This window comes from Physeter macrocephalus, chromosome 12 (genome assembly GCF_002837175.3).
Source record: "Physeter macrocephalus isolate SW-GA chromosome 12, ASM283717v5, whole genome shotgun sequence".
Lineage (NCBI taxonomy): Eukaryota > Metazoa > Chordata > Mammalia > Artiodactyla > Physeteridae > Physeter > Physeter macrocephalus.
In genome coordinates this window covers 19,461,762-19,478,526 of record NC_041225.1, presented here as the reverse complement: position 1 = coordinate 19,478,526, position 16,765 = coordinate 19,461,762, and the positions used below count along the sequence as shown (strand labels likewise).

The 16,765-nt window shown below is 53.6% G+C and overlaps 1 protein-coding gene across 1 annotated transcript in view; it reads left to right on the top strand.

The window, feature by feature from the left end:
• The window catches only part of RFX8 (regulatory factor X8), a 67,122-nt gene that overhangs the window by 42,359 nt on the left and 7,998 nt on the right, over window positions 1–16,765 (top strand). Inside the window, 10 exon segments of the mRNA XM_055089128.1 lie at window positions 1,280–1,390; window positions 1,997–2,068; window positions 4,688–4,795; window positions 5,890–5,989; window positions 6,827–7,038; window positions 7,152–7,712; window positions 8,160–8,218; window positions 9,606–9,755; window positions 12,271–12,444; window positions 15,776–15,890. Of these exon segments, the coding sequence (XP_054945103.1) occupies window positions 8,210–8,218; window positions 9,606–9,755; window positions 12,271–12,444; window positions 15,776–15,890 (448 nt within the window). The 5' untranslated portion in view covers window positions 1,280–1,390; window positions 1,997–2,068; window positions 4,688–4,795; ... (2 more) ...; window positions 7,152–7,712; window positions 8,160–8,209.

Sequence of the window (16,765 nt, the reverse complement as noted above, 5' to 3'; positions counted from 1 at the left end):
CTTCCAAAAATATTAACAACGGGAGTTAACCTGGCATCTTCACAATATGTAGTGCATAATGTGCGTTTTTCTGGGGAGAAGGTCATTTGTTTTCATCACGTGCTCAAAGGGCTTCAGGACCACAAAGGAGTTGAGAAGTAACAGGTTTTAAGTCCTTAAGAAGACGGTTGAGTGTGACCCTAAACGCCCCCGGACTTCAATGTGATACTGGCTGATAACAAGGAAGCATCAGCTCAGGGGAAGGCTGGCGCGGGCTCTTCTCTGTGGGTGCAGCGTGCAGCTGGGAGCACTCCTAGCCCTAAGGATAGGGGCTGGCGGTTCAGAAGGCCGCTCTGGCCTCCAGTGGCTTGTAGATAAGAGCCTGCTGCGAACCCACATAAACGATCCACTAAGCAAGATACAAGCGAGTAGCTCGGCAAGGCTCTGAGCGCCTAAGAACGGAGAGAGCAAAGGAGGAACTGCTGACCTTGGAACTGTGCTGCCACACAGCGGGCCATTAGGTTGGAGAAAATGAAGGGGAGCCAGCCCCCGCCCCCAGCTGCAGGCCATCAGGCTTCGCTGCTTAACTTCCAACCCCCAGGGTTGCTTTCACCTACTCTATTAAAATGGAAGTTATTCAAAAGGCGTCTGGGAAAATCCTGGAGAGATAATTTCAAGTTCAGTTGGTGTCCTTCATTCAAACCAGGAGCAACCATGCCTCCCCTTGCTCTGGGGCGGGGTGGGGGGGGGGGCGCCGAGAACAGAGAGGATGACAAAAGGCAGGAATATTGAATTCGCTTCCCGCCGCGTTGCCTTTTTCCACCCTTGATGGAAAGGTTTTACATTCTGTAATCTGTTCTTCTAAAGGAAGGTCTGTGCCCCTGATTTTCCTTGTCCGTTAGGCCCTGAGAGTTTTTCTATGACTCACCATTTGTATAATCCAGGCACGGTGACCCAGACAGGATACGGTTTTAGTTCAGGGAGGGACAATGAGATAGACAAGAGCTGTAGAATGTATTTATGGCAGCAGATTATTCATAGGTAATATTTTTATTGTACGGCACTATTCGGCATTTGTAATACACGGCAGTAAGAGTGCAATATATTAAATCCTAATTCCTCCCCGATGACGCTAGCGCATAGACTTACAGAGGAAGGTTAGTATTTTTTGCAATGAAATAAAAGGGAAAATTGCCGGGATCAATAGTGTGTCCAGAGGTGTGGATAAAAGATTACTCCACAGCAGCAGTGTAATTATCACCTGGCTTAAAGAAATAATCCATGGGTAAATGGTTTTTAGGGTGACAGTCATTCGCCGAATAAGACAGACCCCGTCGGATCGCCTTTGTCTGAATTCAGGAGGTGTCCATTCTGGGAGCAGGAGCTGGCAAAGAAGTACTCCTACAAAATAGTAGGCTTGCATGCATCGGGGACATTAACGTTCACGCCTTGGCGGCCTGGGGGCAGTAAATGGCTTCTTAGTTTGCCTGTGATCGTAGTCGTAGCAGATGGACTAGTGTTTGGCTTCTCACAGACCAGGGAGAGCCAGCATTCCCTCCTGGGCTTGGTGGTGGTCAGGAAATGCAAGGCTTCTCTGCACGCCCTATAGGAAGGCTCCACGTGGGGCCACGTTGTCATCTTTTAGAATGAGGGCCTCCCCATGACAGAGCAGGGAACACATATGTGCATTTCCTAGAACCTGGGCTGGGGGATGTGGAGGGAGAAATTGGGGTTAGGAGAGACAGTTGTCAAAGATCGGTGGCCTTTAGAGTGGGTGGTGCAGATCCTGGAAATGTATGAGTTACGGCATCAAAAATGGAACTACATCAGTTTCAGGCCAATAAGTTATGCATTACTCCACGTAGCTAAAAAACACACGGCCCCAGGAAAGAGCCCGGCTGCTGTCATAGCCAAACAGCAACACAAGCAGCATCTTAGGGCCTCGGAAAGGTCTTTGAGGAGCAGTTCATTCTGGAAGCAGGCTGCAAACTGAAATGATTCTCCATATCCTTCCTAGGTGGCCTTTCTTGCTGATGAATACTGCAACTATTGTCAAGACATTTTGCAGAACGCGAGGAACCAAGAACTCGTAGGTTTTATCTGCAAAATACCAGCATTTATGACTTGTTCTTAACCTTTCTACTTGAAAAGACCCCTCGAGGGATGTCTAGTGGGAATTCATTGACTGAAGTGCTTAGAATGCAGCTATTTTATAGTCAGTGAGCTCTTGAAGGTGCTATTTTTATTCAGTTTAATCATTTGGAAATGTTCCAGTGTGCTCATATGGATCACTTTACGCCTTAAGTAAAAACTCAGCTATTTTTAGACCCTAATTCCAGCTGATTTGGAATACAGTATTGGTAACGTTACTTACCCTGGAATTCTCAGTGTTGCCTCAGAGCCGTTATTGATACATGCTAACTGAACAAGAAGCAGTTCGAAGCAGGGTGCTCTGACATGGGTATCATGATGATTGGATTTTAGTCTAGAATTGACTGTGGAAGACACGAGTAAATCTCTTAACCATTCTGAATTCTGTCTTTTGCTGTATAAAATGAAAATCCAGGGAAGCAAGTGCACATTTAAATGAAAAGTTTTCTGAGGCCTCCGTGTTCTAAGCCCTTCAGCTTTGGGAGATAATATTCACTCAGCATGAAAGCATTTTGTACTTTGTGTAAAGCATTGGAGTGAGGGAGGGACCACACTGTCTTCAGAGTGGCCCCTGGCCTATTAATGCCATGGTATGAACATCCATGCACGTTGGAGAGCTAATCCATTCCTTCTTGGAACTTCCCTGGCGGTCCAGTGGTTAAGACTCCACCCTTCCAATGCAGGGGGCGTGGGTTTGATCCCTGGTCAGGGAACGAAGATCCCACACGCTGTATGGCGTGGCCAAAAATTAAAAAAAAAAAAAAAAATCTATTTCTTCTTGCCTTCATTGCTTCATCAAGTACTAACTGAATTCTTACCCTGTGACCAGCACCGTTTCTGGAACTAGGAAGGTATATTCCCCAGGAGGCTGGAGAAGCTGATAGTCTGGTACTGAAAGGAACGATGTAAGCCAATGAATAGGACACCATATGGAAAGTTCTAGAACACAGTGTGATGGACTGTTCTGGGTGCCCAAGGGAAGAGGAACAGAGACGGCTGGAGCGGGGTCCCCAGGGGAGGCCACGTGGCTGGCAGCTCTCTTAGAAAAGCAGAAGATCAACAGGCTCGAAATGGGGTAGAAAAGGGATTCCAGGCGGAATCAGTGGTGCAGGCAAAGGCAGCAGGATGGTCACCGGCATCACAGGACAGGAAGGTCGCTGTGGCCGGATTTATCTCGAAAGGAGAGAAGCCAGAGGCGAGGCGGGAATCGGCCGGTGCTAGGAAGGGCCTCTGGAAGACCCTGACTTACTGAGGAGACGGGTTGGCAGTGACATCCGAGGGCCATGCTGGAGCAGAGGGTGCGGAGGAGGTTTTGTCACAGTCAGGGTGAGAAGGAAGGAGGGTTGGGTCGGGAGATCCAATGACAGTGACATCAGAGAGAAAGAGGGACCAATCAGAAATATCTCTGAAGCAGAAGCATGGGGATTAGACGATCTGGGACGTGGCTGCTGGGGGAGTGAGCGGAGATGGTGCTGTCTCGTCCAGACCCGCAAGCCCCAGAAGCCTCCAGCCTGGGAGCCGGAGGATTAATAACACATCCTGCTCCTCCCACGCTTGTCTTTTTCGTTACATATCTATGAGTCTCTTGGGAGATGTCTTCTCTAGAAGAGAGTTTAAAATCAGGTGACTCCAGGGTCGGGCCTCACTCCCTTGACGGCCTGCGCAGAAGGAACAGCTTCTTGCCTGGGGTCACTGGAGGGCCCTGGGGTCAACACTGTGATGTCTCAGAATATCTGAGCTGCAGGAATCCCCAAAGGCAGGAGTCCTCATGAGCCGGCAACTCAGGTTGGCCACCTGGTCCAAAGATGGACTCTGAAAAGTCAGCATGGGGGAAAACAAAACAAAAGTTGTCCACAGAAGTCTTTAAAGAAGGCTCCTTTGTGCAACAGAATCGCACCAGTTCCCTTTAGTCTACGCCGTCCTTAGGTGAATTCTGACATGATGTCAAGGAGGAAGTGTCTTTTTTTTAAGTATTTATTTATTTCGGCTGCGCTGGGTCTTAGTTGTGGCATGCGAGCTCTTAGCTGCGGCATGCATGCAGGATCTAGTTCCCTGACCAGGGATCAAACCCGGGCCCCGTGCGTTGGGAAGGTGGAGCCTTACCCACTGGACCACCAGGGAAGTCCCGAGGTATCTTTGATTTCATACTGTTACGCCTCTTCCTGAGCTGAAAGATAATTGAGGGGGGGGTCAATCAGTCAATGAAAATTTATTCTCAACTCTGGTTTGTACCCCGGGGGCCTCCTGATCCTCCTCCTGTTGTAATCAGTAGGAGCCCCCTTGTGGTCAGAAACAGCCTGCCTTCCAGAAAACTGCCTCAGGAGAAGGAGGGCCACGCTCTCCCACCCAGCTGGCAGGTGGTCTCTGATGGGTGTAAAATCACGTCTGAGATACAGCTTGGAAAAGCCAATAGGCAGAGCTTTATGTGGGTTGGAATGAAATTCATTCTGTTACCATTTGGGGCTGTTGGAGAGTCGGGGGCAGGGGGGCTGGGTTGGCCTCACCGGGCGCAAAGCGAGCGTTCCGAGATACGTTCTGTTCTTTACATCCGGTGCAGGACTCACTCACGTCCTTCTGGAAATCTCTGCAGCAGGACACAGTCGTGCTCCTGTCATTGCCTGACGTGTGCCAGCTCCTTAAATGCTACGGCGGACAGCTGTCCAAGGTAGGAGGAAGTTCCTTCGAGGTGCTGGTTTGTGTCCTGCCCGGCAATTGGTACCAGATGCTGGGGTTAGACCCGCAGCCCTCACTCTCGGCGGTGTCCGTGGACCTCAGACCTTCTGAGGAGTCAGTCGTGGGGCCCGTGGACCGTGAGCCTTGGATCTTTCCCTAAGACTCAGCTTTTCTTTCTGAATTCACTGAGAATCTGAGTTACCTCATGTAGAGAAAAAGCCAGTACACATGGTGACCTGTGGCTCCGGTGACCCGCGAACCCTGAACTGAGTCAGAGTTCTTCCTCTGATATTTCAGCAAAAGAGAGCTTTTTAAAAGGAGTAATTGGAGTAGTTGCTTTGCATTATGTATAACTGCCAGGGCTTGTGGGTTTGTTTTTTAAGCTCTGGAGTGATTTTTATAGTTTGGGGGTCAATTATATATAATTTCTACAGTGAAAATGTGCTCCCCTTAAGCTAGTCATGAACTTTTACCTTTTATTTTATTATTTTCTTAGGGGAAAAAAAAATCCAGGGCTTCTAAATTTTTACCACAAAGGTTGAAAACTGGAGGCTGGGTCCAGCCCTTAAATATTTTGGTTTGACCTCCCCTCCTGCCCCCCACCCCGTACTGGCCAGCATTTGGGGTGTTTAAATTTTTGAATCAGTTTTCAATACTTGGAAATCTTGGGAAGAATTCCGATTCCAGCTTCTCCAGCCTGATGTCCTGCCCAATGGGCAGTGGCCGGGGCTGCGAGGTGGCCAAGCCCTCAGCAGGTGGAGACCTGGCCTCTCTCTCTGTCTGTGGCTCACGTGACCTGCGGCCCCTCGTAACCAGAGGCCGTCCACAGCGGCCGGCAGTCACATGTCCTGACACTTCTTTAGGCTGCGTCGTGTCTTAGGTGGCGGCACGCGGGCTTAATTGCCCTGCGGCCTGTGGGATCTTAGCTCCCGGACCAGGGTTCCCAGGCTTCGAACCCGCGTCCCCTGCATTAGAAGGCGGATTCTTTACCACTGGAGCACCAGGGAAGTCCCTGTCTTGACACTTCTTTTGTAGGGAATTGAGGACGTTCTCCTTCATGACTTTTTGGACGATGTTTCTATTCAGCATCTGAAATCTGTCCAGTTGTTCAGTAAGAAGTTTAAGCTGTGGTTCCTCACTGCTCTGGAAGGTTTTCCAGCCCTCTTACAGATCTCCAAGCTCAGAGGTAGGTTTCGAGGGACAACATAAATGCTGTGGGAGTAGATGAACTTTCCACGTGGGGCAGGCCTCCTCCCCTCTCGAGTTAACTCTGTCCTCAGGCCCTAAACCGCAGTCCGCAAGGCCTGGCCGCTTCGGCTCTCCCGGCTTTTCCTGTAGTGCCCACAAGGGATGCTTGTGCAGATACATCCACACCCTCTTACCATTTCCCCCTAGTGAATCGCAGCGGGGCCAAGGGAGCAGGGAGGTAGGAAAGGGCAAGGGGGGGCGGGCGGTGCCTCCCCTCTCTCGAGCCAGCTCCTGGCGCCAGCTGCAGTCCTCAGCTCTGCCCACCCAAGCAGGGCCGGCAAGGGCTCCGACCCCGGCATCCTCCCGCCTCTCTGTGCTCTGGGCGGGCTCCCGCGAGGCTCAGAGATTACCTCGCCCCCCTTAGGAATTCCGCCCATAGCCTGACTTGCTCAACTCCAGGCCGCCAGGCATTCACACCCACGTGGTCCCAGACACCCTGGTGACTTTCCCCTCCATCCGGCTGCCAGGGCGCAGTGTCTGAACACTTCTGCTGCCGCAGAAGGCTGTCCGTCCGCTCGAGCCTGCGACGGCTTCCTCTTGGGAGCCCGAGCTCTTCTGCTGGCTGTCCCCGGCCTCCCTGCATCTGACGCCTTGGTATCCCTCCAGCTCCGTGGCCCTTGTGAACGCCAGCACACACCCACTGTGTGGGTCGCGTGTTTTACGGTCCTGGAAATTCCCGGGTTTCTCCCTCCTGCCTTTGGGAGGTTCTCCATCGCTGCCTCTAGCTCTCCCCGCCCGCCAAGCCCTCACCACTTCCTTCCCTTCCCCTCTGCAGGTCTGCCACGCTTGCACCCTGTGCGCTCCCTCCCCCGAGGGCCCGCAGAACAGGCCACGTCTCATCTTCACCCACGCCTGGCATCCCCAGCACCCCGGGCTGTGTTAAGCCCTGTCTGACCCACTTGGAAAAGTTCACGTGCCCAGGCTGGGCCCTTGGGCCCGTGTGATTGCCAGCCAAGAAGGCAGCAGGAAGGGTCCCGCAGAGAGAAGGTGAGGTCTGGAACTTGCTGGGAAAGGGGGCGCATGAAAGGGGCCCAGTTTTCCGGTGGCCCCTTCGCCACCTGCGCTAATCCCAGCCCTTGGGCCCTCCAAACCCCCTCTAGGATCTTCAGTAGCTTCCTCGTTGATGGGCCTGCCTGCAGCCTTGCCCCGCCTCGGTGACACGCCCCTCCCCTCCCAGCAAGTGCTCTGTAACAGCGATTCGATCAGTTAACGACTGTCCACGGCCGCCATTGCCCGGATGGTCCTCCCCCCTTCAGTGCTTGGCCTCTGGCCCGACCCTGTCCCCACGGCCCCCCGTGACCCACTGGCGCTCCCCAGCACCGCAGACTGGCCGTCCCCAAGAGGCCCTTATTCCTACTGCTGTCTGTGCCTAGTCGCCCCCGCCCCCCCGCCATCGCTCCCCGCCAACTCCTACCTACGCGTTAAGGCCCAGGCAGAATGTCCCCTTCCGGATGAAGCCGTCCCTGATACCTTCTTCCGCTAGAACCGCTCACTTCCTTCTCCCTGTGTCTCACGTTGCCGGGAGCACTTACTCTGCCGTTGGGACACTGTTTGTGCTCCTGGTAACCTACCCTTCGTGGGGAGCCCCTGGAGGGTGGAGGTCATTCCCCTTCATCCAGCCGTGCGGCCAGCACCCAGCAGACGCTGCACGAGTGTCCCCGGTAAGTGAATGTGTGAATAAACGAATAAATGAGTACATCCAGGAGAGCACCTCCTCTCTCCTGTTTTCTCATTTCTGATCGCTTCCCGAGGAGAGCGCGTAGAGATGAGAAGTTGGGGGAAGTCAGGGTTCCTGGGCAAAATCCTCAACTTCACGGAGCACACGGCAGGCGCCGGAGGACATCATCTTCCTGGCATCGCGCGAGTGGGGGGCGGTTTAGCCAGTGCGCCCCTGCCGGGATCTCGGGGCCACTGGGAAGGGGCGAGCGGGCGGGGGGTGGGGAGGCTGGGGGCCTGGCTGGGCGGGGCAGGTGGGCGGCTCTGCCCTCCTGGGCGGATGGGTGTGCCACCCGTATGCGCTGCCTGCAGGCGCCTCCTCGTCCCTGCCTTCCTGCGTGCAAACCTGAAGTTACAGTATCAATAATGGCCGTGTGTGTTGTTCTTCACAGAAGTTACTGTGTTTGTCAAAAGACTAAGAAGAAAGACACACCTTTCCAACATGGCAAAGGTAGGTTTCAGGCAACCAGACAGGAGGGAACAAAGCGGCTTTCCCAAAGCGAAAAGTGAAGGCCGCCAGTGTCCCTGAGAGCGGGCAGTAGGCCCTGTGCAGGGAGGCCGGCCCACCCACCTGGAGGGCAGAGGACAGCTTGCTGGGCCCCAAGTGCTCAGCTGGAAGCCACCCCTGCTCCCCTCCGGCCTCCAGGCTCTGCCCGTGGAGGAGAGGACGCAGGGCCAGCAGGTCAAGGTTCTAAAGTTCCAGAGGGAGGCCCCCCCAGGGGTGGCGTCCCGGGCAAGCCAGCGTCAGAGGTGGAAAGGCATTGTAGCAGAGCCTAGAGCAGACGGACAGGCAGGCAGACCCTGCACCCTGTGCATACGGCCCTGCGGACTCTGTGTGTCGGGGCCACCAGGTCCTCGGCTCCGACCTTCTCGCTCCTGGGTGTTAGGGGAGGGGAGAGAGGGGCTGAAGGAGAGGTTCTAGGATCTGTTCTGAAATCCCAAGGCGGCAGATGGGGACAGAGCCTGGGACCGGCCCTCTGCCCCAGATCAGCCCCGGCCAGGGGGGCGCCCAGCCAGGCCCGCCCTTTGACCATCTCCGTCCTTCACCGGAGGGGTTGTTTCTTCTTCTGAGCTAGAGGCCCATCCGGTTCGTGGCACTTTTTCACCTTCCCGACTGGGGCGATGGCAACGACCTTGCAGCACGACCTCCATCCCTACCCACTGGAGCGGCCGGCTCAGGGTCCAGAGCCTGCCCTGCTGGGAGCCGTACCTTTCCACTCACTGCTCCAGGAGAGTTTACTTAATACCCAAGGGTCCCTTTCCTCTCCGTAAAACAGACATGGCTGTAGTGCCTGCTCTTGGGGCTGGTGTGAGGGTGCCTCACTGCTCGTCCTGCAGACCCCGAACACGTAAGGGTTAGGTTTGTCCCATTGGACAGCGGAGGCCCAATTCACTGCCCAGGGCTCCCCCGAGGAAGGACAGGAGGGCTTCTGGGTCCCCCCAGCCGTCCTGTAGGGTCCGCCCGGCCCGTTGCTTCTCCAGAACCGCACTTGCCTGGCGGAGCCCAGTTACCCACTGTTTCCCTCTCTAGAGAATTTAGGCTCCTTGCTCGGGGTGCAGAGAATCAGGAACTGGGAGGAGGAGGTGCAGGGCCCTGAGACACCTGCCCGTGAGCAGAAGTGTTCTAAATGCTGAGTTTCAGAAAGGCAGTTCTAGAATGTGTGCAATCTGAACATTTTGATTGTCATTTAGGATTCAGTTTTAACGGGCAAAAATACCCAAGTCCACTTTTCTTTCTCTTCGACAGCAAGGATATTTTGGTAATTTGGAGAGGGGGCATTAGGCCAAAGTAAGATGACAAGATTTCATTAAGTGTAGCGTGTGCCGTTTGTCTTTAGACCCTGAGAATGGTGCTGAAAAACAGCAGAAGAGTCAGCATCCTGAAGTTGGATCTACACGCCATCCTCCATCAGGGCGCTTTGGATATTTCCAGGAAAGCCCTGACAAGTAACCCGAGCGGCGCTGACGCCCTGGAGGAGACCACAGAGGTGAAACGGAATCCTCCTTCCTCAGCTGCTTGGTTGCGGTGTTTGGTAGATAATCGGGGCTGGTATGGCTAGCACCGACTTATAGATCTCCTAATGGAATTAGAACGTTCCTCTTTGACGTTATAATTTATCTGCTCGCACACCTCTTCCTGCAGAAGATGAGGGGTGCCCCTGAGAACCCTCTTCCAGGGCCTGCCCTGGGGTCCGTAGTGCCAGGACATATTTGCCGAGTGAGTGTGGTAGCCGATTGACAAGATTTCCTGTCTCCTTTGGAAAACGCTCCTGCCTCCCTCTTGTAGATGCACAGATCGCCTCTTCGGGCCTGAGTGGGATTGACTCAGCTCTCTGCCTTGCCAGTTTCTGCCCTAACTGTGGTTTTGTTCGTTTGTTTGTTTGTTTGTTTCCGCACCTTCGCAGCTTGTGGGATTTTAGTTCCCCGACCAGGGATTGAACCCAGGCCCACGGCAGAGAGAGCACAGAGCCCTAACCCCTGGACCGCCAGGGAATTCCTGCACCAAGTGTTATTTTTAACAATGTGCGGTTTAACGGTGGTGCTTTGACCTTCTTTCACTACTTTACAAACAAGTGCTATATAAGCCCATGAATATTCTTGCCCTTTGCTTTTGTCCGGGGAAGGGGGAATTTCCCCTCTACCCGTCTTGAGTTCTCCTGGCTGGACTAATAATCAACCTGACGCAAGACAGGTTCACAGGAGAAAAAGACACAAATTTTAATTCATGTGCACAGAGGTCTTATAGAAATGGGACCTAAGAAGTAGACAAAGAAACTTAGGTTTTGGGGTGCCCAATTAGTGAAGAAGCTAAACAGAATTGGGGCTTGGGTAGTAAATTAAAGAACTAACATGGTTTGGGACTTCCCTGGCTGTCCAGTGGTTAGGACTCCAGGCTTTCACGGCCGAGGGCCTGGGTTCAATCCCTGCTCGGGGAACTAAGATCCTACAAGTTCGGCGGCGCAGCCAAAAAAAAAGAAAAAGTAACATGGTTTGTTCTCAGCCTGAATTCCCTGTCTCTGGGGATGAGGGTGTCTCTTTACATCCTGGTGCCGGAAGGGCACCTTTCACACTGGAGATTTATTTCCTGTTTTCAGGGAGACCGAGGGGGAGAGTCAGTGTCCTTCCTAACTCTTCGCTCAGATTAACCAATATGCCGCTGAGGCCCATTTTGGAGCCGCCTTCTCTGGGCCCCGACCCTACCTGACAATTGTAGTTAATCTTAAGGAAGAAATTCTCCATTCTGATGCCAAAATCTGGCCTCTGTACACTGGTGCCAGATTAAATCTCAGAGTTGTGGGTGAAGTAGTATTAGTAGTAGTAGTAGTATTGCTTTGCCAGGCAAAGGGGGCCACAGCGGGCTCATGCCCTCAAGGCTGTGTGCCCTGCCCTGGAGGGGGTCGTGAGGAGTCTTATAGGAATGGCTCAAAGAGGGCGTGGCCAGCTCGTGGACACTCTTCTGATTGGCTGGTGGTGAGGTCATCGGGGGTCGGCGTCATCAACCTTCTGGTTCCAACCGGTCTCGGGGTCTCTCTGCTCTTGGGCAGCAGACAGTTAACGGCTTCCACCTGGAGGCGGTTTCAGTGTCTGCAGAACAGCTCAAGGGACAGGGCTCAGAATATTCTGTAGAGTCCTTGAGGAGGAACTAAAGGTCCTTGACTGTGTTGAATGGCTAAAGTATTATTATTTTGCCTCGCTTGCCTGTTTTCCTTTCTTTCTGCATTTCTCACTTCTCTGATTAAACTTCTTCTTGGGCTAAAGTTTTTCTACAGACAAAAGGTAGGCGGAGGACGCCTCTCCCCCAGGTGCCCGCCGGCCTGCCAGGGGCTCCTGGGCTCCTGTTGGCATCCTTGCTTGTCCTTTCCAGAGGGCACGGAGCCGGCAGGGAGACAGCACGGCCCCCTGGCAGACGAATGCCTGAGATGTGCCTGGAAGATCTTGCAGACGGAGCCTGACCAAACGTGCACCAGGGCCATGGCAGCCCACTGGGTTTTCTGAATCTCCTTGGCACATGGGGGCACTCAGACAGATGGGGGAGGGGCCAAAGGCTGTCCTTCCACTCTCAGCGCTGCCTGCACGGGTGCGGGACCCAAGTCCCAGTGTCGCACGCTTGGGCTGCAGCCCTCGGGCCTGTACTGACAGGGTCTGTAGCCCTGGGCAACTCACCTAACATCCCTCGGCGGCTTTGATGTCCACCATCAGTTAAGGGACTTGAACAGACGTCCCCCTTTATAAAAATGGCAGGGATGGGTGAGCGCACGTCTGTATCCTGCAGTGAGCTCACTTGGAGCCGGGTTCTGTGTGATTACAAGGTGTAGTTATGATTTCAAACTGTTTCTTCCCATTTCAACGAGGAGCCGAGGGGATTTCTAGAAGGCAAGACCACAGAGCTCTGAACCAGACGACCTGGGGTGACAGATCCAGCCCAAGGCAGCCTTTGTGTTCAAAATGAGGGCGAGGCCCCAGGGAATTCCTTTGAACTGCAGTGCGGATGTTATCCCCTAGGTCACCTGGGATACAAATACCTACTGGGAAATTCTGCTCTACCGCTCACAATCTTTGGGTTTGTTTTGTCTGTTGATAGGTTTGAGCAGTTTGATTTCTTTGCTGGGGGCGTCAACAGACCTCAGAGTATTCCTGAATTGTCTGTCTTCAAATCTCCAGACATTTGTCTTCCAGGTACAAAACCACGATTTTTTTTTTTTTTTTTTTAAAGAGAAGAAGTGGGTGTGGGTCATTCTAGCTACATTATAGCACCGAGTGCCCAGGACCTGGTGCAAAGGAAAAGGTTTTCTCTGGCGCTCTGGACAGAAATGTGTCACGGCCGGGACGGGGGTTCAGGATGGGGAAGCGGTGTCTCAGAGGCTGGCACATCATGCAACTCTGTGTGTGTGTGTTTGCTTGCAGGCGAGCACATGTGTGCCTATGTGCGCATGTCTGTGCGTGGGAGGGCATGTGAGTGGGTGTCGGCAGGTAAGCGTTAGCGAGCAGTTGAGTATGTGTGCACCAAGCAGGAGTGTTCAGGAGGGAGATGGGTTTGTCTGTTTGGGAAGAACGATGCTCATCTGGGGGTTTTGCACTCAGTCCCAGTAAGGTGTCAGGCTTGGGCTCACAGAAGCCAAGATGAATTGGCGTTGGACGCGGGCGGGTTTGGGTCCTCCTGCTGGACTGTCACTTGCACTGACTTCTCAGTAGGCCCGTTGGCTTGACTGTCATCTGCACCCTCATCAGCGGTCACGTTACCAAATCAGGCCCAGCTGCTCGCAGCTCAGAAATCAGCACTCAAGAGAGGCAAATGTTGGCGGAGAGGGAAACTGGCCTGGAGCAGAATATGCCGGCAGTCCGGGGAGACGGTGGACTCAGTGTCCTCCAAAACCGTCTCCGAAGATTCTGCTCGGCCAAGGAGGTTTTTAAAGCGGAAAAGGGGAGTCATCTCAGTTAATCACTGAGATGGGGGGTCAGAGCGGTCCCCGTGCCCCGCCGTGTGCAGGCTTGGCGACTTCCTGTGCTCTTTCTTTAGATGCTATCGTGTTCACACAGTTGGTTCTTGAGGTTACTGAAGGGGAAGCTGGGGAAGAGATCGGTCATCTGTTCATTACTTCTTCATTTCTATTTCTTTGACCTACGGAAAGAGCCAACAAGTTAGGCAAAGTGTCGTGTGATCCAAAGGTCCGAAAGGTGTGCTAGGGCCAGAGATGAGTAGAGCATGGGGGCGCCTGGTTGAAGGTTAGTGACGAGACGAAGGGGCCTCCTGCAGAGAGCTCTTTCCTGCCCAAAGCTGCTTTACACTCACCCTGTAAGAGCGCAGGATGCTGTCAGGGGAAGCCCCAGCACCCTGGCCCCAGTGGGCCCGAAACACGGGGCCTCCTGCCCCTCGAGGCCTCATCCCCCGAAGGCCGAGGGAGTTGGGTTCCACTGGGAGGTGAAGGGCAGATAGGATTAAAATCAGCTGAGAAAGGGAGACACCGTTCCCGAGACAGGACGGCAGGAAAGGAGTGGGCGTAGGGAAAGTGGGGGACCGGTCTAGGGAAGAGGGGGACGTCTCTGCAGCAGAGAGCAAGGACCTGGAGGGCCTGGGACCAGAACGTGACTCGGGTTTTCTCCTCACGCCTCCAGCCACGTGTCCTCCTGCCCCCTCCATCTCCCCCAGCAAACCCAGGAAGGAGCTTGAAAGCTGGTTCCAAGCCTTGGCAGGTGTCTGTTTCCATTCTTTGCTCCTTGGATATAGTCTTTCCAGGTTCTGTGTGGTTTTGATTCCCCCTCCTTGGCCCTCGGCAAAGCTCACTTGTACCAGCGGTAACGTGCGCGGGTGCGTAGCTGCAGAGACAGCGATTCGTTCGACAGGATGAAGCTCTCCATCCTCTGGTGCTTGTTTCAGACACTCACGCAGCCTCCACTTCATCCCCGCCGAGCCCACTGAGACCGTTGGTACCGGTTCTGCATGCAAGACCGTGTAACGCGGTGTTTCCTTCCGTCCTCACCCCTGCAGCGTCACGAGTGAGGCGTCTTCGAAAAATGGTGGTTTTGTAACTGCCTGCCTTTGAAGGGCTTGTTTTTGTAAAACAACCTGGCTGGTAAAAAAAAAAAAAACAAAACACAGACTCTTGTCCACGAGACTCTGTGAAAATGTGAAGCCCCGGGCTTGTCCTAGACGACTAACGGCCTCAAGTTGTTAGCATCTGGCAGAGCCACAGGAGAGAAATGCTCAGCTCTGTCGTGCTTCATTTCCTTCCCCTGGTTCTCGTGCAGCTTGGGCCCAGGAGTCCCTTTCTAAATGTAGGAACCTGAGCTATCACGCTGCCCGCAAGAGGAGGAAAGCTGGGTAATGTCCGTGTTCACTTGGGAACGTTTGTGCGGAGATCGCCCGCAGCTCCTTCTCTGGATGGCTTTAGGAAGCGTCCCTGTGTGTGTTGAACACCAGCAGGGCTCCCCCCGAGAGCCCCGTTCCAGGTGGTCCCAAGTCGTGGGGGGAGGATGCCGCTGCCGAGGGGAGTCTGTTCCCAAACCCAAGTTCACGTGCCCGACGGACAGTGAGGCCACACAAACTGAAAGGCTGGAGTTCGGAGCAGAGAAAGGTTTATTGCAGGGCCCAGCAAGGAGGCGAGGAAGGAGATGGGTGGCCTGTGCTCAGAATACCCCGGAACTCCTGGAAGGGTTTCAACAAAGCAGTTTGAAAGGCCAGGTGAGGGGAGGGGCCGGGTCCCAGGGTGTGTGATCAGCTCGTGCACGATTCTCTGATTGGTTGATGGTGATCAGTCCTTAGGCCCCAGTAGGTCTCATGATCATCAGGCAGTTAATTTCTTCCATTTGGTGGGGGGTTTTTAGCATCTGAAACTCTCAGGAAATAGGCACGAGATACTATTATCTAGGTACTTCAGAGAGGAGCTACAGCAGAGGGTATTGGCGGGGGTGGGGGGTGGGGGGGGGGTTGGTTCTGTCCTGGGAGGGCCCCATAGGGTCCCGCTTGGTTACAGGTCCACACCCACCCAGAGCCCAGGGTGGGCCTTCCGGGCCTCAGATAATTCACCCGGTGCAGCGGCCAGCTTTGTGCCTTGCAAAGCCGGCACCCTTCCTTCCCTCACTGTGGGACTCTGGGCCCCTTCCTCAGGTATCAGACTCGCCAAGTGTAAATTAGCCCTCGACCCTCTCGGAGGCAACTTCCAGGGGGGCTGCAGCAAGGCCGTCCTGCAGGCCTCCCCCCCCCGTTGCTCCCCACAAGTGACCTTTTTCTGAAAAAGTCGTGTGGGATTAAAAACAAGAAGTAAGCTGCTCTCCCACCTCCTGCCTTCTCCCCACCCACTTCAAAGGGTTCTGCCTGGAACCATCCCCACAGGAGGTGGTGCAAGACCGGGCCCAGGCCTGGGCCTCCTCTCACCTCGTCTTTCCTTCCTCCTGCCCCGCTTTGGCCTCGTGAGACTGTCTGTGCACCACCCGTGGGTGCATTTGGCAACACGCTCGCCTTGATTTTTATCATAAACCCCAGCATTTTTTTCTCTCTAACATGTCACAGCCGAGCAGAAGCACAGAGGAGTTTATCAGATTGGCCGCCAGCTTCCAGCTGAGATGGAATTTCCTGCTCACGGCTGTGAGCAAAGCTATGACCCTCTGGCACAGAGACAGCTTCGGTAAGTCCGAGAACGCACAGCATTTTGTATTCTACCTTTTACAGATGTTATTACAGCCTAAGCGTTTTCCACATTGCTACGTGGAACCTACCCGTCTTTTTCTCACCTTTTTATGTAAAATACAACACACAGAGAACCACACACACAAAAAAACCATATTAATCTTTTTATTATGGCAATATGGTAGTTCATCAGACAGCTGGACCACGCCTCACTCTCCTGTCAATGAAAATAATCAATAAACAATCTAAAATAAGAATAGAAAAGGGTTTTATTTGAGCCAAACTGAGGACTAGCCTGGGTGCCAGCTTCCCAGATGACTCTGAGAAACTGCTCCGGAGAGCAGCACAGTTTTCTATCTTGTCAAAACCCTGGTGGCGCAGTGGTTGAGAGTCCGCCTGCCGATGCAGGGGACGCGGGTTCGCGCCCCGGTCCGGGAGGATCCCGCATGCCGCGGAGCGGCTGGGCCCGTGAGCCGTGGCCGCTGGGCCTGCGCGTCCGGAGCCTGAGCTCCGCAGCGGGAGAGGCCACAGCGGTGAGAGGCCCGCGTACCGCAAAAAAAAAAAAAACAAAGAACATTAAACAAGTCAGGGTTTCATTTCTTCAAGGTTATTTTAAAAAAAAAAAAAAGAAAAAGAACAGACCAGCACGTACCCAGCGAGTCAGTATGGCCTTGTCTCCTGGGAAGGGGGACTTAACCGTCAAAGGAGTAATCGGTATTGGTGTCCCAGGAAGGGAGGCATTTAATCTTTATTTTTAACATGGGCGTTCTTTACTCCTGGTCAGTGTGTCCTTTTCTCTAATAATTAAAGCAGAGGTACAGAGTAGGTTTGATAGGCCCCACACAGGCTATTTTAGTTAGCACCAAATTCAAG